This window comes from Pelodiscus sinensis, chromosome W (assembly GCF_052426305.1).
Source record: "Pelodiscus sinensis isolate ZL-2025 chromosome W, ASM5242630v1, whole genome shotgun sequence".
Taxonomy (NCBI): domain Eukaryota; kingdom Metazoa; phylum Chordata; order Testudines; family Trionychidae; genus Pelodiscus; species Pelodiscus sinensis.
In genome coordinates, this window is record NC_143084.1 from 9,848,004 (window position 1) to 9,875,021 (window position 27,018).

The window sequence follows — 27,018 nt, forward strand, 5'->3', positions numbered from 1 at the left end:
CTCAAGGGGCATGGAGGCTAATGCAGCCCTCCCTGCTTGCTGACATCCCCAGTGTCCATCCAAGTTACTCAGGGTATGTCTGCACTACCACCCTAGTTCGAACTAGGGTGGTAATGTAGGCAACCGGAGTTGCAAATGAAGCCTGGGATTTGAATTTCCCGGGCTTCATTTGCATCTTGCCGGGCGCCGCCATTTTTAAATGTCCACTAGTGCGGACTCCGTGCCCGCGGCTCCACGCGGCACGAACTAGGTAGTTCAGATTAGGAAGCCTATTCCAGACTACCGTTACTCCTCGTTTCACCTTTATTTCATGGTGGCAGATTGGGATATGAGTCTGCACTTCTGTGTGGAGATTGTCTAAAAGCCAGTCTCCTCTCGGAGGTATTGGGAGGTTCTTGATAATTAGATCCCAAGATGGTCTCACTCTGAAGTGTAGCCTGTCTGCTGAGTCAGCGTGAAATGATGGAAATTGCTCCAAGTGTGGTGGAGATCTCTTCTCAGAATATCATCCCATGGAGTCAGCCCTGGGTATCGCTGCCTGTTGCCATCCAGGTTTTCAATTCTTGACCAGTTTGACTTTACAAATTACACCTCTGCAGTGTGGAGCCCAGGAAGGCACATATCTAGGCTGAGAAGTGTAGGCCCTTGGAATAGCAGAGATCATTCATCCCATTGTCAACTCTGCTGTGCTGCTGATTTACCTGCAAGGATTTTGTGGCTTGCATGAGTGAGACAGTACAGATTGTGGATAACTTGGGCCAACTACCTCACCCGTGTGACAGCATGAGCTTTCAGCTACACATTGGACTTCCTTGTCTGGGCCCCAAGGGTGCCAGATCAGGGGAGTTTGCCAGACCAGGGGAGGTCCATTCTGGCTCCTTTGCTGATGGACTCTGGGCTCTCTTATGGTCTGTGACAGGGTGTGCATACCTCACACTAAAATAGGAGAGGTGAAAACCCTGTGGGTGGAGGAAGTCCCACCCCTTCAACCAGACTGGGCATGCTCCAAGTGTTGGGGCACCATAAAAGGCAAGAGCAGCTCAGTCTGGGCTGGTCAGCAAAGGGGAAGGACCTCCAGCTAGAGCACCGGAGCTGCAAGGCCAGTGATCCAGCCAGTGGGAACCAAAGTTCTAGGAGGCTGCCGCTACACGCCCCCAGTGGAGCCCCAGGGAGAAGCCCTTGTTGAGGAGCTGCTAGACCCAACCACTAGGTAGGATAACACCCCAGCAGCACCGGTAGGTAGTGACCCAGGAGGGTGCAGGAGTGGCCTCTTGCACCCAGGTACACTCGGTGTATTTTGGCCGGATACCTCGCCAAGGGAGTGGTAGACCAATCTACTGCTCACAGGGTCCTGGGTTGGGACTGGGTGGAGCAGGGTGGGCACGAGTCCTCCTACCATGACGCTAGCCACCAATCCTATTGACTCTGGCTACTAGGCCATACTGTACTGAGACAAGGGCTGCTTACAGATGCTGGCCAGTAGGCCATATTGCCCTGCAATAGGGGCCACTAACTGACTCTGTGCTGCTCCGAGACGGGCTATTTGCTGACTTTGGCTAGTAGGCTATTTTGCCCTATGACGAGGGCTGCTTACAGACTCTGGCCACTGGGCCATTCTGCCCTGCGAGCAGAGCTGCTTACGGACTCTGGGTTACCCTGAAACAAGGGGATATTTATGGGCTAGAGAGATGGCTGATGACCCTGCAGCCAATTGGGCAACGTCCTTGTCACAGGTGGTGCCCATCGATCCCCTGGCAGAACCCCCTTCTCCAGTGTGGCAGCCCCTTCCCAAGGAGCTCACTCCAGTACAGTAGCAGTGTGACAGCCCTTTCTCAGGGGATCTGCTCCAGTGTGGCAACCCTCTCTTAGGGGATCCACCCCTCTGCCTCTGGGACGGCGCCTCTAAGGGCCTTACGCATGCCTGCCTCCTCTGTGAGCCCCTCTGGGGGGGGGGGGGGTCCACTCCCCCTGGATCCCTGGGGCCTCCACTCCCAGAAGGAACAGTGCCACCCTGTTCTCTAGACCAGAGCAGCTCTCAGCCAGCCCAAAACAGAAGGGTTTATTGAGCTTTGAATGCAGCAAAGGATCCCTCAGGCCTGTAGGCCTGGCCTCTTTCAGCCCCGCATGTCTGAGTCTGCCCTGCAGCCAGGTGAGCCCCGCCTGCTCTGCCCTCTGTCCAGATCAGAAGCCCCTGTCTTCCAGCAGGGCCTCCAATATCCCCAGCAACAGCCCCTCCCCTGTGCATTGTCTTCTCCCCAGGTAACCCGGTGGCCTGGGCCACTCTTCTCTGCCTCTTCTCCTCCGTCCATTGTTCTCCCCTAGCTGGGACCAGCTGGGATGGTCGCTGAGGTCTCCTCTCTGCAGCCCATTGTCTGTTGTCTGGCCAGATCTGGTTGTGTCCTCTGAGCAGGGTCAGCTGATCACCAGGGCACCAGTCACCCGCACTCCAGTTCTGTGCTGTTCTCTGCAACAACAAACTCCCTTTCCCTTGTCACATTAAACCAGTTACATCTGGGCACAGCGTGCCCTGCTCTTCATGGAGCCCCCCTTTGAACCCCCAAAACTCCCCACTTCCTCACATCTCTCCCCCCTTTGAGACCAAACTGAGCAGGGTCGCTCAGCCAGTGACCTGGGGCAGTTCAATCACCATGCTCTGGGATAAAGCATCAGTTATGGCATTGGCGCTCCCCTTAACATAGACCCTCCATGTCGTAGTCCTGTAGGAGCAGGCTCCATCTCGGGAGCTTGGCATTGGCCCCCTTCATCTGGTGCAGCCAGGTCTGGAGGAGTGGTCGGTTACACCGTGAAATACCGCCCAAACAGATACAGCTGCAGTTAAGGGCCCACACCAAGGTTGGGAATGCTTCTCTATGGCCGTGCAGTGGTGCTCCTGTGGCAGAAGTTCCTTGCTTGGGTACATGATGAGGTGCATCTTTCCATTACTCAGTTGGCATCAGCACCACCCCCAGCCCAGTGTCGGAGGCATCAGTGAACACCAGGAAGGGTTTGCTAAAGTCTGGGTTGACCAGTACTGGGCCCTGCATGAGGGCCTCTTTCAGTGCACCAAGAGCCCTCTGGCACTGCTCAGTCCAGACCACCTTGTCGGGCTTGCCCTTTCTACACAGCTCTGTCGGGAACAGCCAGGGCAGTAAAATGGGGCACAAACCTCTGGTAGTATAACCCCCTCACCCCCATCCCAATGAAAGCCTGGACCTGCATCTTAGTTGGGGGGGGCGGGGGTAGGCCAGTCCTGGGTGGCTTCCACCTTAGCTGGCTCCAGCTTCAGCTGGCCACTCCCCAACTTGTGGCCAAGATACAACTGCAGGGTTGATCCAGTGCAGATCACAAGCCCTTTCCCAGGCTGTGAGAGGCATCCATGTCATCCCCCCTCCCTACATGGGGGTAGTAGCTTTGAGTCCAGCTTCCCCCCCAAGGCTGCCATCTTGGGGCCCTTCACCACTTACCCCTGGGCAGGCCCTCTTGGCCCGTGTCTCCTCCAGCTCGTGCTTCTGCAACAGGGTCCTCTCGCTCTCTCTGCCTGTCCACAAGCCTCTGCTCCTCCAGCTCTAGCTGCTTCCCTTTCAGCTCCAGCCTCTGAAGTTCCCCCCAGGGAGAACCCAGATTGGGGTTCCCCTGCGCTGACTGGGGAGTTGGCTCTGATAGACGAAAGTTATGAAATGCATAGACGAGTCAAAACCCAAAACTAACCCACTTTGCAAGCAGTAAAAGATGTAACAACCACCCCCCATGTATGTGCTGGGTCAGGAGATGAGGGAAGGACAGTGTGTGTTTGTGTGAATGACAGACACACACAGCGTGTGAGGGACAGAGATTTGCATTTCCAGGGTCCCTCCGTCCCTTCGGGTATGTCTACACTGAAAAGTTAGTTCGAACTAACGTCCGTTAGTTCGAACTAACTTTCCTAGGCGCTACACTAGCGCTCCGTTAGTTCGAACTTAATTCGAACTAGCGGAGCGCTTAGTTCGAACTAGGTAAACCTCATTTTACGAGGACTAACGCCTAGTTCGAACTAGCTAGTTCGAATTAAGGGCTGTGTAGACCCTTAATTCGAACTAGTGGGAGGCTAAGGCTTCCCAGGTTTCCCTGGTGGCCACTCTGGCCAACACCAGGGAAACTCTATTGCCCCCCTCCCGGCCCCGGAGCCCTGAAAGGGCCACGGGCTGGCTACTCACTTTGTGCCAGTTGCAAGGCTGCAAGCACCCGTGCCTGCACAGCCTGCACCTGCCACAGGATGAGCCAGCCATCCGAGGGCTCCCAGCCCTCCACTGCTCCCCAGGACCAGCCTGGCGGCTCCCAGGATCCTGCCCGGGGGCGCAAAAGGCGGGCGCCCGCCTGGTCAAGTGCGGAGATCGTGGACCTCATCGAGGTTTGGGGGGAAGCCTCCAATGTCCACGATCTCTGCACTAGCCACCGGAACGCGGCCGTCTACAGACGCATGGCTGCCAGCCTGGCCACCAGGGGCCACCAGCGCAGCCGGGAGCAGGTGCGCTGCAAAATAAAGGACTTGCGGCAGTCCTACTCCCGGGCTTGCCTGCCAGGGGCCGACCCGGAGGCCTGCCCCCACTTCCATGCCCTGGACCGCATCCTGGGGGCTCATGTCGTCCCTGCCCCCCGGGACGTGATTGACCCCGGGGCAGAGGGACCGCTCCTGGACACGGAGGAGGAGGAAGAGGGCTCTGAGAGCCAGGAGCCTGCCGCTAGCCTGCCCAGGACCCGGGACCCCCGAGGCACCCCACAGAGCCGCTTGCCTGCATCGTCAGAGGCCGGGGAGGCGTCCACCTGTGAGTACCCTCGTGTTCCCCTTATGTGTACGGGGGGCTGGGGCGAGAGGGAGCCCCGGGACCATGCGCCTGGGCCTTGCCCACCACGGAGCAGCAGCTGGGGATCCTGCAGGGGCCCTGGCCTTGCAGAGGGGAGCTGGGTTTCACACACCTGGGCCCCTGGGGTAATTGACCGCTGGTCTTCTTGCACCACAGCTGCAGCACCTGGGCCTGCAGGGTGCACCACCCCGCCTGCAGCAGCCGCCCGCGCCCGGGCAAGCAGGACAGCCAGGAACCAGGAGGACTACCAGAGGCGGCACCTCCGGTTCCTGGATCGACAGCTCCGTGTCCAGGACCACTGGGTCCAGGAGGACCTCAGGCTGCGCCGGAGGAGTCTGGAGGCCCTGGAGGAGCAGGGCCATGCTCTGCGAGGCCACCTCCAGAGCCTGCTCGACCGCTTCCCATTTCCTGCTCCCCCTCTTGCTCCCCCTGCTTCCGCTCCTGCTTCCTCCACACCCCCCGTCCCTCCTGCCCCACCCTCCACAACCATTCCCCACCAACGCCACCGGACCCGCAGTGTGGCGAGACGGGAGAGGCAGCTGGACTCCCACCCCTGAGCTTTCCTTTCCCTTCCTCCCTTCCCTCCCCTCCCCTTCCAGCTCCCTCGTCCCAGGTTTCCCCCTCCCTTCTCCCACCTTCATTCCTCCCTCCCCCCACCCCAGTTCTGTGAAATAAACAGACGTTTTTGTTTGAAAAACAGGTGTCTTTATTTGACAGTAGGTAGGGAGGGGAAAGGGGAAGGAGGGGGGGTAGGGTGGAAGAAGGCCCCAGTGGGGCATGCAAGGGAGAGGTCAGTCCTCCTCCTCCTCCACCTGGAAGCTCTCCCGCAGGGCTTCCCGGATCCGGACGGCCCCCCACTGGGCTTCCCGGACGGCAGCGGTGCGGGGCTGACCGTAGTGTCCAGCCACGCGGTCAGCCTCAGCCATCCAGGCTGGCAGGAAAGCCTCCCCCTTCCGCTCACACAAATTGTGGAGCACACAACATGCCGCCACCACGGGAGGGATGTTGTGCTCGGCCAGGTCCAGACGGGTGAGGAGGCATCGAAAGCGGGCTTTCAGTCGTCCGAAGGCCCCCTCCACCACGATGCAGGCCCTGGTCAGCCTGGCATTGAAGGCCTGGAGGGAGGGATTGAGGTGCCCCGTGTAGGGCTTCATGAGCCAGGGCTGCAGTGGGTAGGCGGCATCCCCCACCAGGCACACGGGCATGTCCACGTCCCCGACCCTGATGTGGCGGTCGGGGAAGAAGGTCCCGTCCTGCAGCCGCTGGCACACGGAGGAGTTGCGGTACACCCGTGCGTCGTGTGCTTTGCCGGACCAGCCCACATTAATGTCCGTGAACTGTCCCCGGTGGTCACACACAGCCTGCAGGATCACAGAGAAGTACCCCTTTCTGTTGACGTACCGGGACGCCTGGTGTTCCGGGACACGGATGGGGATGTGCGTCCCGTCGATGGCCCCCCCTGCAGTTGGGGAAGCCGAGGGCGCCGAATCCCCGGATGACGGCGTCCGGGTCGGTGAGGCGGACCACCCTGCGGAGCAGCACCCGGTTGATGGCCTTGACCACCTGCGGAGAGAGACACAGCAAAGCGCCAATCAGTGGGGCGCCCGGGTGGCTGGGAGCGTGCGTGTCCTGGCAGTGCCCCGCGCCCCACTCCCGGAAGCAACCCCCCTGGCGGCGTGTAGTACGGCCGGGACAGCCCGACCCCTCCGGTGTGGGGCGCTTTCGCCTCCTCCTGCCCCCCCCCCTTTGTCCCTGGGGCGGCCCATCCCCTCCTCGCAGCCCCCCTCCCCCCCGGCTCAGTGGCCGACGAGTGCCATACCTGCATGAGCACCGCTCCGACGGTGGATCTTCCCCACACCGAGCTGGTTCCCGATGGATCAGTAGCTGTCCGGCGTGGAGAGCTTCCAGAGGGCGATGGCCACCTGCTTCTGGAGGGGGATGGCGGGTCTCATGAGAGTGTCCCTTCTTTGCAGGGCAGGGGCGAGCCACTCGCAGAGCTCCAGGAAGGTGTCCCTCCTCATCCTAAAGTTCTGGGTCCACTGTCGGTCAGGGCGGAGAGGCAGGGGGCTGACGTTCCCCAGGTGGTGCCAGGCAGCCTCGAGCCATTGGTGGCAGGCTTGCAGCAGCAAGTCCAGAACGTGCACCAGAAGGTGCAGGGCGAGCCGTGGCTCCATGTTGCCACCTGCGGCGGCCCCCCCCGAAGGGAAGCACCGACACAGACGGGCACAGAGACCGACGCTTTGCTGTCCCTCGGCGAGGTTGGCAAGCAAGCAGGAAAAGCTGAGAACCGGCTGTCCAGGGGGGTCCCTTTAAGCACGAGCCTCAGATAGCCTCAGACAGCAGCCACACAAAGCAACTACTGACCTGATGCCCTGCCAGAACCGGTTTCAGCTGCCCTTAAATGCCCCCTGCGTCCAATCAGTGTGGACGCGCTAGTTCGAATTAGCAAAACGCTAATTCGAACTAGTTTTTAGTTCTAGATGCGTTAGTTCGAATTAGCTTAGTTCGAATTAACTAATTTGAACTAAGTTAGTTCGAATTAGTGCTGTAGTGTAGACGTACCCCTTCTCTCTGTGTGGAGATGGGGTACAAGAGTGGGGGCAGGGCACACACCCTGACATCAGCGCCCCCCTCTTCTCCCTCCCACACCCTGCACAGCAAGCAGGAGGAGCCCAGGGGGGCAGCTCCAAGGCAGAGGGCAGGAGCAGCATGACAGTGGGAGGAGGCGCAACTGAAGTGTCTGCACATGATAGCTTCCTGGCCAAACCAGTCAGGATCACCTGTCAGGCTTCAAGATCCACTGGTAGATCCTGATCGACTGGTTGGTGACCACTGGTCTACAGGGTGACCCTCCAACCATCCTCTGGTACCACAGTGTCACAGGTTGTGCCCACACTTGGCCCCTTGGTCCCCTGGTGGGACCCCCTTCTCCAGTGCAGCAGCCTCTTCTCAGGGAGCCCACTCCAGTACAGCAGCAGTATGACAGCCCTTTCTCAGGGGGCCACTCCAGTGTGGCAACCCTCTCTTGGGGAGCCCATTCCCACCTGGGGGCTCTGCCCCTCCGCCTCTGGGCTGGAGCCTCTCAGGGCCTTCCGCACACCTGCCTCTGCGGTGAGCCCCCTTGGGGGGGGGAGGTCCACTCCCTCTGGACCCCCCAGGGCCTCTACTCCCAGAAGGAACGGTGCCACCCTGTTCTCTACACCAGAGCAGCTCTCAGCCAGCCCAAAACAGAAGGGTTTATTGAGCTTTGAACGCAGCAAAGGATCCCTCAGGCCTGTAGGCCTGGCCTCTTTCAGCCCCGCATGTCTGAGTCTGCCTTGCAGCCAGGTGAGCCCCGCCTGCTCTGCCCTCTGTCCAGATCAGAAGCCCCTGTCTTCCAGCAGGGCCTCCAATATCCCCAGCAACAGCCCCTCCCCTGTGCATTGTCTTCTCCCCAGGTAGAGAGGGTCACCTGGGCCCCAACTCCCCTCTCCTCCATCCATTGTTCTCCCCTGTCTGGAACCAGCTGGGCAGGGCACTGAGGTCTCCTCTCTGCAGCCCATTGTCTTTCGTCTGGCCAGAACTGGTTGTGCCCTCTGAGCGGGGTCAGCCAGTCACCAGAGTACCAGTCTCTGGGGCTCCAGTTCTGTGCTGTTCTCTGCAACAACAAACTCCCTCTCCCCTCGCCTCATTAAACCAGTAACTCCCAGGGGCACTGAGTGCCCCCCCTCTGCATGGAATCTCCCTATGAACCTTCAAAAGTCCTCACCCTGGAATATTCTCACACCTATATGGGCTGTGCATATGCCGTCACACGCGGTGGAGAATGTGGGCACAATCCAGGCCCTCCTGGAAGGTACAGCTAGAGGGGGAGTGGGATAGGGGGAACTACCTAGCCCCTGCAACCAAGAAAGTGATGGAGATGGAGAAGTTCCTGCAATGGATGGCAGAAAACCAACAACAGCAAGTGGCCCAGCAGCAGACGCAGCTGATACAACAGTTGACCCAACAGCACCAACTGCAGATGTCACAACAGCAGGAGCAGCAACAACAGCTACTCCAGGAGCTGACTACCCAACACTGGACCCAACAGAAAGGTCTGGTGCAACAGGTTGCTATGCTGGTACAGCCAAGGGGTCCACTAAGCCCCGAGGACAGTGACAGGTGACACTGGGCTAGGGTTGCCCATCTGGCTAACAAAGATGGGGCCGGGGATGACCCCAAGGCATTTTTAGTCACCTTTGAGCGGGTCACTATGGCTGCCTGCTGGCCTCAAGATCACTGGGCTACCATATTGGCCCCTTATTTAATGGGACCAGTACAGATGGTGTATTGCAATCTGGGTGCCCAAGATGCACTGGAGTATATGCAGGTGAAGGCAGCCATCTTAGACAGCCCAGAGACTTAACAACAAAGGCTGTGTAAAGAAGGGTACCCCCCCCAGGGCATGGCCCTGGGCTGTTGCCCAAAGAATCTGAGACCACTGCTGGAGGTGGCTGAACCTGGAGGGCTTAACTGGACCCCAAGTCACCAAGATGGTAGCCCTGGAGCAGTTCATACAGGTACGACCTCCAGGAGCTGAGGAGTGGGTGCAATGACATTGGCCAACCACACTGATGGCAGCAGTAAGCCTGATGGAGGATTACCTCGCAGAAGAAGAAACCAGATCACATACTTGATGGTCAGAGAGCCCTTGGAGACGAGAGGGACTGGGATGAAGGAAACCCCAGAGGAAAGAACCGTTATGGCCCCTACGCACCTATTACACTTGGCAAGATGAAACATAGGGTGGACTGCCTGTCACTGTCTGCACCCCCCCCCCCCCCCGCAAGTCTGACCGCCCAAGGTTTGGATTTGGCCACTTTGTCCGGGTGCGGACCCTCAACTCTCCTCCAGGTCACGTTCCTGTTCCTCAGGAACCATATATTTGTGACTATTGACGCCCACTGACCTCCACGGGTCTGCGATGACTCCACCCTGCTTGAAGGGTGGGTAGGTGGTCCCCGCCCAGGGCCCTGAAGATAGGAGGAATTCGCTCCCTGGCTGGCTGGCGGGGCCTGCCCGAAATTTGCCAACCTGCGGGCCAATATCCAAGGCCCCACCCTGGGCCACTTCCTACCCCTCTTTCCAGCACGTCCCCTGGCCCGTTACTCACAGCCTGCACCGCCTGAGAGAGCGCCGAGTCCGCCAAACCACCCCAAAGTCTCCCCCACTGCTGCTGCAGCAAGAGCCACACAAGCAGGTAGGCCCCCTAGTCGGCTGCCCCAATCCCGGCTAAGCAGCCACCAGGGACCGTAAGTCGGACAACCCCGCTGTCCTGCACTCCGTCTGAGGCCCGGCTTGGCTCTCCAAAGCTCTCTGGTTCTCCTCCATCCACCTTCCCTGGCGTGCCTGGCGAGTTTAAATCCCCCGCCAGGGCGCCACCCATGCAGGAGGGCGTAGCGTCGGTGTCCCTCCTCCCCCCGCCCCTCCCCCCTGATGTCGGGCTGGCGCTAAACCCCCTGGCCACGTGGGAGCATGTGCCGCGCTGGTTCCACCGCAGGGCCTACTCTGCCCACAGCACCGGGGACAGACCTGCGGGAGTGTGGGGCTCAGACACCCCGTCACACTGCCAGAGAGCGGGGAACCGTGATACTGCAGGGAAGGAAAAACCTTCACAAGGGGAGAGGTTCACCCAAGGGTGAGGTACGGTCCACCAGCCCCTGGGATTGTTGTTGGGAGTGTGGCCAAGGAGGACACTTCCAGAAGGACTGTCCTTACATGGACTGCAACTACAGGCAGGTCTGGGTGGTCAGCCATCGGGCGTGCGAACCCCAACCTGGAAAATTGGTGATCACTGTGGTAGTAGAAGGTACGGAGGCCACCGCTCTGGTAGACTCTGGCTGCAGCCAGACCATTATAAGAGAAGGCTTGGTACGGGACCTCTAGCTAGCTGAGGAGATGCTCAACCTCCAGTGTATCCATGGAGATGTGCATCCTTACTCGATTGCCCGGGTAAACTTCTAAGTTCGGGGCTGAAGAGAGCTCCTCTGGGTAGGGATGGCCCCACAACTGACATACCCGGTGGTGTTAAGATGAGATTGGCCACAGTTTCAAGAGGTTGTGAGGGACTGCGACTATTGCTCCACAAGAAAGCGACAACCTAAGACGCTAGGGTTTCCTGTGGAGACAGACCCTCAAGAAGGTCCCTCTAATCATTCAGGACTCGAGATATTCCTGAATCCAGGTAGAGATGGCCCAGAGGAGGACATCCAGGTACAGCTGGAGAGGGACATAGACTTTATGAGAGAACAGAGGGAAGACCAAACCCTGAGCTGGGCATGGGAACAGGCTACGGCCCGCAACCCAGGAGAAATAAAGGAGACAAGACACCCGCAGGGACCGTGCTTTGAGATCCAGAAGGACCGACTGTATCGGGTGGTGGCCGACCCTCAGACTTGTGACTAGATACACCAGTTAGTAGTCCCTCGGAGGCTGCGCCGAAGCTTCCTTCACTTAGCACATGCCACTCCCTGGGCCAGACACCTAGGCAGGGAAAAGACCCTCCAGTGGGTGGCCTGGCAGTTCTTTTGGCCTGGTATATATCAGGTTAGAGATTATTGTGCCTCATGCCCTGAATGCCAGCGAGCTGGGCCTAAGGGTGTACCTAAAGCCCCCCCCTCATACCTCTGCCAGTTGTAGGTGTACCATTCGAGCAGGTGGGGATGGACCTGTTGGGACCCTTGGAGAAGAGCAAGATGGGGAACCAATTCATCCTGGTGAACAGGGGTCAACAAATTATGGAGAACCCTACTTGCCAGACAAAAAAGGGACTCGCCACCCTCCTACACAAAAAGTGTTTTTTTGTTTTTTTTTAATGGCATAAATTCCTAATAAAACAGTAATTACTAATACATTATTAATAAATATCTTATAAACCTCTACCTTTTCTCTCTGCTGCCATGTCTCCTCCCCTTGCTCCATCAGCTCCCCTGGTGCCTGCTGCCCCCCAACTCCTCACCCTCCTCTGCGGTCCTGACTCCTGCCCTTCTCACTGCCCTCAGCCTTCCTGAGACCTGCCCCCTCCACCAGCCCTTCTCTCCCCCCCGTGCCCACTCCTCCAGTAGCCCCACTCTGATCAAGTGAGCTACCCCTCCTCAGCCCCTCTTCTAACACCTCCCCTCTACACACCTGCCCTGCCTCTCTGCTCTGGTGCTGGTCCCTCCCCTGCTGGTGTCTGCCCTTCTGCTTCACCCCCAGAATTCCCTGGCACCTGCACCTTCCCTTAGCCCTGCACCCTCCTGGTGCCTCCCCCTTCCCTCACTGCCCCTGCCCCCTTTGCCCTCTTTTTCCCTGATGCCCACCCCCTCACCACCCTCTGCCCCCGTTCCCCTCCTGCCCCTCTGTTCCCCTCCTGCCCCTCTATTTCCCTGTGACATCAGAACCAGGTGTGGCAGTGACTGATCTAAATCGGTGTCTGGAGGCAGTGATGGTTTGGATGAAGTCAAATAAGATGAAGTTGAACCCAGATAAGACTGAGGTCCTGTGGATCAGGAGGCCATCTGTTCGGGAATGTGGCATGGCACCTGTTCTAGACGGGGTACTCTCCCCTGAAAGAACAGGTGAGCAGCTTGGGAGTCCTCCTGGACCATTTAACATTCGAGAACCAAATTTCTTCGGTGGCCAGGAGTGCTTTGGGCAGCTTCAGCTGATCCGCCAGCTGCGACCCTTACTGAACAAACATGACTTGGCCACAGTGATCCATGCTCTTGTTACATCCTGACTAGATTACTGTAATGTACTTTATGTGGGGCTGCCTCTAAAGAGCCTTCGGAAACTTCAACTGGTCCAGAATAGGGATGTTAAGGACTAGTCGATTGTTCGACAAGCATTTGCTTATCAGATAGTCTGTCGACTAGTCGATTTCCACTCTCCCCCCCCCCCCCCCCACCCCCGGCGCTGCCTCTATAAGATAGAGGCAGCAAAGCTGAGGGAGAGGGGTACTTCAAAGCGGCAGCGCTGCACAGCTGAGCCGGGGATCAGTGGGAGCTGAAGATACTCAGTGGCGTGAAGGATGAGGCCCTGTGTTGACCAACTCTGTCTGGGCTCCATGTTGTTCCTGGTGCAAGGATTCTGGTTCTGCACACTCAGCAATCTCTCTCTCTCTCTCTCTCCCTCCCTCCCCCTCTCCAGTTCTCCAAGCCCAAGCTGCTCACCACCTGCTCTGCTGTCCGAGAGATCCGGAGATGCACCTGCCTTGAGATGCCAGACATGAACACTTTTGTACTCAAGGTAGGGCCCATAGGGACAGACAGTAGGGTGCAACAGGCAGTTACCCCTGGTATGGGATAGAGTGTGATCCGCCTGGCTCTGAGCCCCCTACGGAGCCCTGCAGCAGGGAGCAAATGCTATGTGAAATCCACAGCTAGCCTAGGACGTGCCTGCTCTCTGCAGCGTTCAGTCCACTCCTGGTGTTATACTTTAATCACATGGGATCTTTTTCAGGGGAATAAGGCAAAATGCCACATTTATTGATAATGTAACATTATTCTAGCATATGCATGTAGTATACTGACCCCCCATCCCACCCCACCCCACACACCAAACTGCCTTGTCGATGTTATAGTTACCAGTCTGTTGCTCACATCTAGTTACTGGCCAGGCGATTTGATGTGAGGAAATGGGGAGCAGGGCTTCTGCCAGTCTGGACTGGTACTCCAAGCTTGACAAGATGAGATCTGAAGACCCATGCAAGACACCCCATCTTTTATAGGACTTTTCTCCCATTCAGTTCTATGCATTGTGCACTGTCAGCTTCTAATCAGTCATAATCAGTGTATGTAACATCTGTTTATCTGGAAGTTGTTTTTCATTGTCAACATGTCGTATTATTCATTTTAGTTAGGGGTGCTTGCCTTTAACTCCAAGGCCGTCTCTGTCCTGCATCAGTCTCCCTTTTACCCAGGGCTCATTAGATAGTGTCTTGGTGCTCCTGAGTCTTTAACTCCCCCTTTGGCCATCTGGACACTGAGGTAACCTTCAAGTTCTTCTTCAAGTGCTTGCTTATGTCCATTGCCAGGGCTTGACAAATGGCAGCAAAACCTACTCACCAGCTCCGCACTGTGCATGCGCAAGACCCACATTGCGCATGCGCGCACCACCGGTGAATGGGGCAACCGGCTGAAATCTACTCGCCATGGATGAGTAGATTCAGTGATTTGTCAAGCCCTGTCCATTCCACTTAGGTGTGCGCGCTGCGTGCACAAGTTCCAGAAGCTTTTTCCCCTTAGCAGTACCTGTTGGGCCAGCCAGGGAGCCCCCTGGAGTGGCACCAGTATTATCAGCACATATATACCCCTGCTGGCCCTCCGCCCCCCTCCTTCCTACCTCGTGTTGGTTGCTGGAAGGCTTGGCTTGCTTTATGCAAGTGCACCCTTAGCACCTCTTATCTTTTGTAAATAGTTCTTCAAATAGTTGAGTGTTGTCCTAATTACTTGTTTGATTAGAAGTAATTAGTAGGTAGTTTCTCCCCCTTCTCCCGGTTGGGACTCATGTTGAATGAGGCGAAATCAACCCTTGTCCCTACTCAAATAATAGAGTTAGTGGGGGTGAGGTTAGATGCTATGACAGGGTGAGCGTCTCTACCGAGCTCCAGGTTTGCAGCCATGAAGGACATTATTCGACAGCTCCAGGCTACTCCTATGACAACCGTGAAGCATTGTCTAATGCTGTTGGGCCACGTGGCAGAATACACTTAAGTGGTGCAAACACCAGACTGCACCTCTGACCCTTGCAGGCCTGGTTGGCAAGGGTCTTCTGCCGGCTTGCAACCACATCAACACTGTGGTGACCATCCCACTGGAGATCCTGTCCACGCTTGACTGGTGGCTGAGGGAGAGCGAAGTGTTCTGCAGGGTCCCCTTTGCCCAACCCCCTCCCTTGATGCAGTTGATGACAGATACCTCCGATACCAGGTGGGGAGCTCACCTAGCAGACCTACGGACACAAGGTATGCGGTCTCGAGTGGAGAGGTTGTTGCACATGGGAACTGAGGGCAGGAGCCTCAATTGAGGGGCAATTGTGTTTCCGTCTTGATGGACAACACAACAGCGATGTGTTATATCAACCGACAGGGTGGTGCTCGATCCTCTCCCCTCTGTCAGGAGGCCCTATCCCTCTGTGACCTTTGCATCACACAGAGGATTCACCTACAGGCTACCTACCGCCTGGGGGCTCACAACACCTTGGCAGACCGTCTCAGCAGGGTATTCGCAGCCCACAAATGGTCTCTCAAGGAGGAGGTGATGCACCTTCTTTTCCGCATGTGGGGGACTCCCCTCCTCGACCTTTTCACATCACAGGTCAACAAGAAGTGTGCCCAGTTCTGCTCATACTGAGGTCAGGGCCCCGGGTCAGTGGGGGATGCCATGGGGATGTGGTGGCCTGCGTGTCTCCTGTACGCCTTCCACCCTTTTCCCCTTGTACACAAGGTTCTCCTGAGGGTGTAAAGGTACAGGGTAACAGTGATTCTGGTGGCCCTGGCCTGGCCATGCCAGCACTGGTATACCACCCTGGTGTTGCTGTCCATGGAGGACCCCATTGCCCTCCCTCTCGTGCCAGACCTCTTGACACAGGACCTGGATCAGGTTATCTGTGCCATCCGAACCTATAGTCCCTTCACCTCACTGCTTGGAAGTTCCATGGTTGAGGGGGGAGAGCTCCTCTGTTCAGATCCGGTCAGACAGGTACTGATGGGGGAGTAGGATGCCCTCTACCAGGGCAACCTATCAGGCAAAATGGAGGAGGTTCTCAATTTGGGCCATTCAGAAGGGGGGGGGGACCCCTTTCGGGCCCCCATCCTTCTGATCTTAGACTACCTCCTCAAACTCAGGCAATGAGGGTTGTCTACCTCCTTGGTGAGAGTACATGTGGCGGCCATTACAGCCTTTCACCAGGGGGAAGGTGGAGTCTCTGTCTTCACTCATGTGATGATCAAGCGCTTTTTGAAAGGCCTGGATAGGCTCTACCCCCAGGTTAGACAGCCTGTTCCCCAGTGGGACCTGAATTTAGTGCTCTGGGGTCTCATGCGCCCCCCCCCCTTTGAACCAATAGCTATGTGTTCCCTCTCTAATCTCTCATGGAAAGTGGCCTTTCTCATGGCTATCATCTCCACTAGGAGGGTGTCCAAATTGCGGGCCCTTTCTTCGGAGCCACTGTACATTGTGTTCCCTAAGGACAAGGTGACATTGCGTCCACACCCTGCATTTCTACCTAAAGTGGTGTCCCTGTTCCACATGTCCCAGGAGATTTTCCTACCGGTCTTCTACCCTAAGCCACACGCAAATGAGAAGGAGCCAGGAGTCCTTTTATTTAGAGAGGACAAAACAGTTTCATAGGTCGACTCAGCTCTTTGTCTCTATAGTGGAAAGGATGAAGGGCCTTCTGGTGTCAGCTCAGTGCCTGTCCTCATGGATCATGGCATGCATTAAGGCGTGTTATGATCTAAGGGGAAAGCCGGCCCCTTCTCTCTCAGCCCATTCTACCAGAGCCCAGGCCTCCTCAACGGCATTCCTAACGCAGGTGCTGATCCTAGACATCTGTAGAGCGGCTACATGGTCATCGATCCATACTTTTACTAACCACTATGCAATTAGACTGCAACACTGCTCTGTGTATTTGCTCTCAGGTGATTCCCAAGCTATGCCGGCAGGGGCAGAACCTAAGTGGAATGGACATGAGCAACCACTCGAAGAAGAAAAGACTGTTACAGGTAAGTAACTGTTGTTCTTCGAGATGTTGCTTATGTCCATTCCAATCCCACCCACCTCCCTTTCGTCGGAACATCTGGCAAGAAGGAACTAAAGGGGTGGGGGGCCAGCAGTGGTATATAGGCATCGATATGCCGGCACCACTCCAGGGGGCTCCCTGGCCGGCCCAACGGGTACTGCTAAGGGTAAAAAGCTTCCAGAACTTGTGCACGCAGCGCGCACACCTAAGTGGAATGGACAGGGCTTGACAATTAGGGCAATCTACTCGCCCATGGCGAGTAGATTTTAGCCCGGTGCGGCCGCACAGCGTGGTCTGCGCATGCGCAGTGCGTCAAACCGCGTGGCTAGCGAACGGGGCTCGCTGTCGCTTGTCAAGCCCTGGGAATGGACATAAGCAACATGTCTCAAAGAACAACAGTTAGGAAGTAAGTAACCTTTTTTTAAATCTCTCTTCAAATGCTCACATTCCTTACCCATTCACTCCTTCACTCCCCCCCCCCCCACACCCGGACTACATAATTGCTTCATATAGGCTAAAAGTGTTAACTTAACGAGTAATTTACTAGTCGATAGGCACTTCTACATTCCTCCTTTGAAATGTACAAGAGCCCCTGCTAGGAGCTCCATGTACAGCCCAGGGCCAGCAGGAAGTCCCGCTGACTCTGGGATGCACACAGGTGTCTGAATGGCCCCTGTGACTCATTCTGAAAATACACTAATACACCAATATTTCAATTACCAGGACAATTTTTGGATTTTTCATACAGATACCCTCTTTACAATAAACAAAATAACTGCCAATACCAAGATAGTCCTGTAGCACCTTATAGACTAACAGATGTATTGGAGCATAAGCTTTCGTGGGCAAAGACCCACTTCGTCAGATGCAAGGAACTAAGGGGGTGGGGGGCCAGCAGCGGTATATAGGCACCGATATGCCGGCACCACTCCAGGGGGCTCCCTGGTCTTTGCCCATGAAAGCTTATGCTCCAATACATCTGTTACTCTATAAGGAGTAACGGTAGTTCGAACTAGGAAGCCTAGTTCGAACTACCTAGTCCGTGCTGCGTGTAGCCGCGTGGCACGGGGTTCGAACGAGCGGGGTTTTAAAAATGGCGGTGCCCAGTTTATGCAAATGAAGCCTGGGAAATTCAAATCCCGGGCTTCATTTGCAAGTGCGGTATGCCTACATTACCCTCCTAGTTCGAACTAGCGGGGTAGTGTAGACATACCCTAAGGTACCACTGGACTCCTTGTTGCTTTTGCAGATCCAGACTAACATGGCTACCCCTCTGAGACTTAATACCAAGATAGTAATCAGAGGACAGTGAGAGGGATTAACAATAAAGAAAATGTACCAGTATATCAGCAAAGGGAAAAGTATATCAGTAACAAAAAACAAAATGATAATCAGAGAAACTAAAAATAAACCTGATGTATTGGGGACTAAAGGCTTTTTCACAGAGGTGGGAGTGTGACTGATAATTTGGTTGGAGATGGTAGAAGTAGAGGAAAAGGAGTGTACCCTAGTGTAGTACCCCCTCTTTCCCCAAACACAACAATGCTAGCACAAGACAGACACACAATATGCAACACAGAACATGCAACACAGAAAAGCAACTTTGTGACACTAGAAGCATGGTGTTTCTGTTGCTCTTCAGCTGGTACCAGCTCTTCTGATGTTCTGTAAGATATAAGAACCTGCAAAAACCTTAAGCATTTTAAAAACTGCAACTATTAAACTGCAAGAACGTAGGCATCACAAGTACAGCAAAAGAGAAAAAAAACCCATAAGCACTGGGTTATGGTAGGGAGAAGCAAGGAACTGGGGTGGTTCCTCCCACATGCTTAAGCTGCCCTCAGTGGGCCCACTTCCCATGAGGGCCTCAGTCACTTTGGAACACTTTCACTTTCACTCCCCTGATGAAACCGCCCCTGGGGCCCATGAATCCACACCCTTCCTGCCTAGAGAAGGAGGAGAGGGGAAACGGGGGGGGGGGGGGTCCCTTATCCAAATAACAAAATACCAGACATCTGGAAGGGGGGGCAGGCATATCAGGGTTCACACATTCCCTACTCCATGCCATCCTTTTCCTTTAATGTACCTGGAAGGGGGAGCAGGCATATTGGGTCCCCACACGCTCTCTACTCCACAGAATCCCTTTCCTCTACTGTTCCAGGAAGGGGGAGCAGACATTGGGGTTCCCACACACTCTCTACTCCATGGCATCCCTTTCCTCTCCCTCAAACCACAATCTCTTCCAGCCCCATCTCACAATCCAACCCCCTCTGCACCTCAATCCAGTGCCTCAGGTCACAACTACCTCCTTAGCCCAAACTCCCTCCTAGACTCCAAGCTTCCTTCTACATTTAACCTTCATCACAGACCCCCACATTCTTGGAGTGACCCCCCCCCATAAAAATCATTGCCCACCCATGCGCTATCACTAGTGCCCCCTTGTGGTGGTCTGCCCATGTTCTCCACCAGTTAATGTTACCCCAAAAAATTCCCATTGGAGACCACCCAGGGTTACCCTGACATGGGTTTATTGTTTGAGTAATTAGCACTCCACTGTATACACGACAAAAATAGAGCTGCCACCAAAGGTTTAAACTAAAGAGGGAACCAGCTAGCGTGCTCTCTCCCTCTCTCACACACACACACAAATAAGCCCCCCCCCATTCATTCACACACATTCATTCCTGCCCTCACACACTCACACAGGCATATGGGTTGCAAAAGGAGCCAAGGCGTGGAGGGTCTGTCTGCTGATCATGGCTGGGAAGCTGGTCAGGAAAGACACTGGCTGTAGAGAGGAGTTTCTCAGGAGCAGGGGGAAAAGAGAAAGAGTCTCATATGTGCTCCCTCTCCTTATATTGTGTCTGAATGGCCCCTGCAACTCATCCACCTTGTCACCAGGGAGCATGCCCAGACTTCCCTTTATCCAGCAAAGCAGCACTCTGATGACTCATCACCATGTGCTCCAGCCTTGCAGTTCCTAACTCCCACTTACACTCTCTCTCTCCCTCCCTCCCTCTCTCTCCATCACTCAGGGGAGAATGCAGTTTAGAGCAAGTTACAAACAAAGTAGCTGAGAGTTACAAAGTTGCAAGGTTTGACAAAGGATTACAGTGAGTTGCAAACTTTGACAAAGATTGCAATGAGTTACATTTTAAAACCTTAGACTTTACAGTTAGTGTATTTTCAGAAAATGCATGTGTAAAATCAAGTAAGCTCAGGTGGAGGCTTTTTTATGCAACAGTGGGTGCCTGCTTTGAAATGTACAAGAGTCTCCAGCAGGGGCAACAGTGTGATCGTACTGAATCGCAGGGATCCTTCTGATCTCTTTCTGCTTTGACATCAGATACAGACACAAGCAGTCTGCCCAATGCATCTCTACTAGCAGCCTGAAGGACCATTCCTTCCTGCTAACCAGAGAAGGGTGGCCATCAGAGTTATAGTTGTTTAACATTTATTCTCACACTACCCATTAAGCACGTTACATAAAACATTATAAAACTCTGGTCTACACTGGCAGGGTTACTTTAGCACCCGGGGGAGCTTTGGGAGATCAGGTGCTTGCATTTGTTACTCTTCACCTATATTTCCAACAGCTGCTTCTGTCTCTCTCATCCCCTTTAAAGGATCTGAGCTTAGACAGTCCTGGCAGCAGTTGCCAGGCATTGGGACAACAGGGGTACTTGGCAAGGCTAACACCAGTGCTGCACCCGCCAGTGCGTGCTGCCTCTCACACAGCTGGGCCTGCACTGACCAGGCTGCAGCTTGCCACGTCCCCAGTAGGGATGTTAAATTGTGGTTAATCAGCTAATTGAGTAGTCGATGGAATTTCCATTGACTACTTGATTAGTCAATAAGTGGGGGTGAGGCTCGCTACCCCTGCTGTGGCTCTTCAGTTTAAATGTAGTAGGAGCCAGTACTCCCTTACATCCCTAGTCCCCAGCTCTATTCCTGTTAGTGCTAAGGGGCCTGGCAGAGGCTCCTTAGCTGGAGCAGGGAGCCCAAAGGCCCTGTCACTAGAGACTGCTCTGGGGTGTATACAGGCCAGTGAGCGTGGGCTCTGGCTCTCCTCATGACTGCAGCTGTGTCACATTCCAAATGGAGGTGCTGTTCCAACAGCCCCAGGGCCTGCAGTCCATGTGTGCAGGTGAAGCAGAGCCTGGCTCTGGCCTCTGCAAGTCAGCAGCTGCCTCAAGGCACCTCACAGGCTCTGGGGTTTTCCTCTCCACTCCCAGCATGTGTCTGCTAGAGCTCTGATGCCACATGTCAGTTCCTCTTATGCCTGCAGAGGTGAGGGGGAAGTGGGTGCTGTTGTCTTGGGCTGGGTGTTTCCTTCGGGTCTCTGCCCTCCCTGGTAGCTTTGCTCTCAGCTCACAGGCATGCTGGTGAGAGGCAAGGTGTTTCCTTGTATGGATAGTGCACTGGGCGGGCAGGGGGATCTGGTTCACTGAGTGGGGGTGGAGGTAGGGGATCTCAATGAGGTGTTTCCCTGTGTGGATTATGCACTGGGGAGATCTAGGGGGGATCTGGCACCCCAGAAAGAGCAGAAGAGGAAAGGACTGAGGTTTGTGTGGGGGGCAGGGAATGAGAACTTCCCAGGATGCCCCACTCGGGTGCCCTTCACACGTGGCACTCTAGCCAACCACCTGCATAGCTTCATTGGAACCCTGGCTTAGGCAGTGTGAGTGCCAGAGTGGTGGGCATGCCACACTAGTGCTCTGCAGATGTTCCCCAGCTCAGTGCCCCCTGGAGACTAGCAGGATGGTAGCTGCTGCCCCTGTCATTGGAAGCATCCAGGCTGGGGGCTTCCTTGTCTGTGACCCTCTCTTTGGTGCCCATTACTGCTCTGTAGACACTGCAATGACTAACAGAGCATGCCCATTCCTTCCCCAAGAGAGGAGCCCAAGCTGTCGCCAGCCCCTTCTCACTCCTCTGCTCCTGCCTGCTGCCAATCCCAGATCTGGGAGAAGTATCCTCTACCTTAGACGCACACACTAGGCCCCCAAGCAGCACCCAGGCCACCAAGTTGTGCCCATTCCCCTGCAGGCACCTTGTGAGGCAGCCATCATTCCTGGTTTCCCCTGTTCTTGCTGTGGGGGTTTCCCAGCCTTAGACTGGGGGCCAATGCTCCCAGAGGTGTAAGATTGGCTTCTGGCTGCTGTCTCCCCCTCCCATTTGCTCTGTTCCGCATGCTACTCTGCTGCCTGGCTCTCTTCTTCCCAGTGAGCCCCAGCTACCAGCCATGTCTCCAGGGGCCACTGCTGTTTGAAAGCTGCTGGCTCCAAGAGACACGATGAGGGACTTGCTTACTCCTTGGGTACTTGATTGCAGGGACAAAAGTCTGACCACAGTCATTTGTGCTGCCCAGACATGGGGCCTAGCAAGGGCCACTTGGAATAGGAGGCCATAAATGGCCAAATTCCTCTGGGAAGTAAATGGCTAGATCGCCCCACCCCAGGGACAACCTTCCCCATGTGAGTTTCCTTCCTCCCATTCCTTTCCTTCTCCTGCTGCAGAGGCCGTGAATCATTTACCCTGGAGACAGCAACCCAGCCGGGGGTGGGAGGGAGAGTGGGGAGGAAGCAGAATAGCCTGGGGAAGAACAGAGTGGCTATGTCTAGACTGGCATGATTTTCCGGAAATGCTTTTAACGGAAAAGTTTTCCATTAAAAGCATTTTCAGAACAGAGTGTCTAGATTGGCAGGACGCTTTTTTGCGGAAAAGCGTCCGTAGCCAATCTAGACGTGCTTTTCCGCAAAAAAGCCCTGATCACCATTTTTGCGATCAGGGCTTTTTTTGTGCAAATCTGAGCTGTCTACACTGGCCCTTTTGCACAAAAGTTTTGCGCAAAAGGGACTTTTGCCTGAACGGGAGCAGCATAGTATTTGCACAAGAAGCACTGATTTCAGACAGTAGGAAGTCAGTGTTCTTGCAGAAATTCAAGCGGCCAGTGTAGACAGCTGGCACGTTTTTCTGGAAAAGCGGCTGATTTTCTGGAAAAACTAGCCAGTCTAGACACAGCCAGGGGGTACTCCCAAGGGCTGGCAGGAGAGACTGTGAAGGAAGCAGTACTGGAGCTGGTTCTCCGCATCCAAACAGAAATCCCCACTCCTGTGGCATGGGCAGTGGAGCCCCAGGTGGGACAGGGTAGCTGTGCTTCTGGGCCGTGCTCCTGTACCATCCAAAATTTGCCTTCTCTCCTGTCTAGGTGAATAACTGCACCGACGTTGTATTCGAGGCCAGGGATGAGCAGCAGCTGAGTTCCTGGACAGCAGCAATCAAAGAATGCCTGGCCCAAGGGTAAGGGCTGAGTGAGGGTGCTTGCATGGGCAGCTGCTGGGGGACCCCATTCCAGGTGGTACTGGGAACATCTGGCTCTGGGCACTTACATTCAGTGCATGAGATTCCCTCCTGGGGTACGTCTACACTACAGCGCTAATTCGAACTAACGCGTCTAGAACTAAAAACTAGTTTGAATTAGCGTTTTGCTAATTCGAACTAGCATGTCCACATTGAGTGGACCCTGAACAGGGCTTAAGGCTGGCCGGAAGCAGTGCCGGCAGGGCATCAGAGGAGGACTTAGAGCGTGGAGATGCTGTGTCAGGCTAGCCGAGGGCTGCGCTTAAAGGGACCCGACCCCCACCCCGGACAGACAGTTCTCAGGGGTGCCCCGCTTGCAAAGCAGTCCTGGCTTGGAGTGCCCGGAGTACCCACACTGGGCACATCACAGCACTCGGCCATCAGCCCGGCTGCACTTGCCACAGGCTGCCATCTGGGGAGAGGGGGCAATCGGGGGGCTGCAGGAGAGCTTCCACACCCAGAAGCCCGCAGAGCCAGCCCAGTCCTCCCCATTGGGGGCTCGTACCCCATTCCTCCCTCACCTCCTTCCACTTACCCTCCCTAGCCCCTTTTCTTGATGTACAAAATAAAGGACAATTGTGTTCAAAAATGGAATCTGTCTTTATTGAACAAAACTGGGGGAGACTGGGAAAAGGAGGTGGGAGAGGGGAAGAGAGAGGCTGGGAGAGGGGAGGGCAACTACAATGATCAGGGGTTGGGAACAGGTCCCATATGAAGAGAGGCTAAAGAGATTGGGACTTTTCAGCTTAGAAAAGAGGAGACGGAGGGGGGACAGGATAGAGGTCTCTAAAAGCAGGAGTTGGGTGGAGAGGGTGCATTCAGAAAAGTTCTTCATGAGTTCCCATAAAGAAGGACTAGAGGACACCAAAGGAAAGGAATGGGTAGCAGGCTTCAAACTAGTAACAGAAAGTTGTTCTTCACAAAGCACAGAGTCAACCTGTGGAACTCCTTGCTGCAGGAGGCTGTGAAGGCTACAACTAGAACAGAGTTTAAAGGGAAGTGAGATCAAGTCATGGAGGTTGGGTCCATGGAGTGGTATTAGCCAGGGGGTAGGAGTGGTGTCCCTGCCCAAGGTTTGTGGAAGGCTGGAGAGGGATGGCACGAGACAAATGGCTTGGTCACTGTCTTCGGTCCATCCCCTCCAGGGTCCCTAGGGTTGGCCGCTGTCGGCAGACAGGCTACTGGGCTAGATGGACCTTTGGTCTGACCCAGGACGGCCATTGTAAGCTCAGGGCTCAGGGTCGGGGGTCTCAGTGGACCACCTTGATTTTCATGCACTCCTGCTCCTGGGTGGCCAGGCTGGCAGCTCTCCTGCCCTAGCTGGCCACGTTCCTGTGCCTAGTGCCGAGATCGTGGACGAGGTCCACAATATCCACACTAGCCCAGGCGGGTGCCCGCCTCATGCGGTCTCGGGCAAGCTCCTGGGAGCCGCCAGCCTGGTCCCGGGAAGAGGTGGAGGGCTGGGGGGCATCGGGTGGGTGGCTCGATCCGTGCCAGGTGCAGGGTCTGCTGGCTGGGTGCTGGCAGGCTTGCACCTGGCACGGGCACCGTAGCCAGACCATGCCCCTTTAAGGGGTCCGGGGCCGGGAGGGGGGCAGACGAGTTTCCCTGGTGGTGCCCAGAGTGGCCACCAGGGCAAGCTGGGGAGGGCTAGCCTCCCACTAGTTCGAATTAAGGGGCTACACACCCCTCAATTCGAACTAGCTAGTTCGAACTAGGCTTAATCTTCGTGGAATGAGGATTACCTAGTTCGAACTAAGCGCTCCGTTAGTTCGAATTAAATCCGAACTAACGGAGCACTAGTGTAGCGCCTATCAAAGTTAGTTCGAACTAACGTCCGTTAGTTCGAACTAACTTTGTAGTGTAGACATACCCCTGGGGGCTTGGCCCCAGCCTGAGACTCCACTGGGCTTCATCTGGGCACAGTTCCCCACATAGAGTTGCCACGTGGGCCAGGCAGCCCAGGGCTGAAGAGGTGTCCAGGCCAGGTCGCGGAAGAACAATTTGCCCTCCACCTGCCCCCCTTGGGCCTCAGGACGCAGACCTTTGGCTCTCTACCACCCTAGTTAAAACTAGGAGTGCTGGTAGTTCGAATTAGAAAGCCTAATCCGAACTACCTACTCAGTGCCGCGTGTAGCCGCGGGCATGGCGTCCGAACTAGCGGGGCTTTAAAAATGGCGGCGCCTGGCAAGATGCAAATGAAGCCCGGGAAATTTAAATCCCCGGCTTCATTTGCAACTTCGAATGACTACATTAACCACCGTAGTTCCAAGTAGGGGGCTAGTGTAGACATACCCTTAGCTTCTCGGTGGCGGGGCGACTTGGAGCCCCTTCACATGCACCAGGCAGCTCAGCTGAGCTCCTGGGTGTTGCTCACATCAGGCCCAGTCCTGTTGGGTGCTCTGGGCTGTTGGCTCCCATTGGAGTCTAAGGGAAGGGGCTCAGCACCTCCCAGGCTCAGGCCTGGATTGGTCCAGGCAGAGCTGTGCTCTGGGAATTCCACATGGAGCTGTCCCACTGACCAAGCCATGTGGGGCCCGGCAGGAAGGGGAGTCACTGGGCCAGGATTTCCAGACACCCCAAGCAAGGACTGCAGGGGAGTTGCGGGCAGAGCCTGCAGCTGTGGCTGGTAATGCAGAGCTGGGTAAGTGACCGACCCCCCGGGCCAGGCTGCCCACAGTTTTGCCAGGCCCCAGGGCTCTGTGTGCACAGATCTGGGCTCTAGGAAGGGGCTGCATCAAGACACAGGTGCTCCAAGGCCCTTTACCAGGGTGCAGCCTGCCTGGCCTGGCTTCTCCAGCTTCCTGCAGCCTGTGGGAGCAGGTGAGACTAGCCTGGTGCCAGGCAGCTCCCCAGGAGACCTGCCCTTACTCTTCTCTGGGCCCCTTGCCCTCTCCCCAGTCTGTGCTGCAAATAATGGATTCCAAACCCAGCACAACTGGGAAGGGGAGCTTGCTCACAAGAGTGGGGTGGGGGCTAGAGCCTCTGGGCAGCCAATTGAAATCCAGCCCACCGCACCATCATCTGATGCATCTGCCTGGAATGGGAAGTGGCATTGGTGGCTGGTATGTTCCCCTTCAGCGTGGGCAATAGGAGATCCAGGGAGTAAGCTGTGGAATCTGCCCCCACCCACAATGCACCATGCAGCCCTGAATTCCCACCAAGTGCTGTGGTCCTGCAGAGGTCATGCCCCCATGCCAGCTGCAGAAGGAGGGGCAGGAAGACTGTGTGAGAGCCCTGATGATTTCATGGCCACCAGCAGCCAGCCCTCTGCCAAGAGGAAAGGGCCAGTGGCAGCTGTGAGTGCTTGTGACTCATAGCCAAGTGAGTGAGGGGTCAGTGCAGGGTGGGATATTAGTGCAGCTGGTAGAGCTGCCCAGCTCAGGGATACCGCCAGCCAGTGCTGCTGTAAACACCTGGGCTATGTCTAGATTGCCTCCCTTTTTCATAAAAGGGATGCAAATTAGACGTATCGCAATTGCTAATGAAGCAGGGATTTAAATCTCCCCCGCTTCATTAGCATAAAAATGGCTGCTGCTTTTTTTCAGCACGGAGCTTTGCCGGCAAAAAGCGCCAGTCTAGACGCAGCTCTTTCGGAAAATAAAGCCTTTTCCAAAAGATCCCTTATCCCCCTTAAAATTTGCATCCCTTTTACGAAAAAGGGAGGCAATCTAGACGTAGCCCTGTTGTGGAGGTGGTGTCACCAAAGGTGCTTGTCCATGCCCGAGCCCCCTGCAGGCAGCCCCCTCTGCCAGCTGAGGGTCTCCTGGTTGCTCTGTGGTGCAAACAGAAATGCCCCCTGCCCCCACAGGCTCCTCTGTGATTGTGGATTCCCTGGTGCCAGCCAACCTTTCCTGGCAGTTGGCCCTTCCAGGGAGGGGCCAGAGCCAGATGTTCTCAACCCCTGCCAGGAGCTGGGCTGGGTGGGGCATGAGATTCCTTGCCCCCACATGCTGCTGCTGGGATTGGAATGAGGTGGGGCAGCGTGAGCAACCCCCTGTGCCAGCTGTCTCAAACACTCTGTGGGCGGGTGGTGGTGGGGATGCACTGTGAGTGCTTCCAGTGAGGGAGA

The 27,018-nt window shown here is 55.7% G+C and overlaps 1 protein-coding gene across 3 annotated transcripts in view; it reads left to right on the forward strand.

Moving 5' to 3' along the window:
- LOC106731741 (SH2B adapter protein 3-like) overlaps positions 1–27,018 on the forward strand; it is a 118,914-nt gene that overhangs the window by 76,125 nt on the left and 15,771 nt on the right. For 2 of the 3 annotated variants that reach the window (XM_089775065.1, XM_089775064.1), the window contains exons 2-3: positions 12,993–13,091; positions 22,795–22,886. In XM_089775065.1, the coding sequence (XP_089631191.1) occupies positions 12,993–13,091; positions 22,795–22,886 (191 nt within the window). The remainder of the gene's footprint in view (positions 1–12,992; positions 13,092–22,794; positions 22,887–27,018) is intronic. The other variant, XM_089775066.1, reaches the window with a different exon arrangement.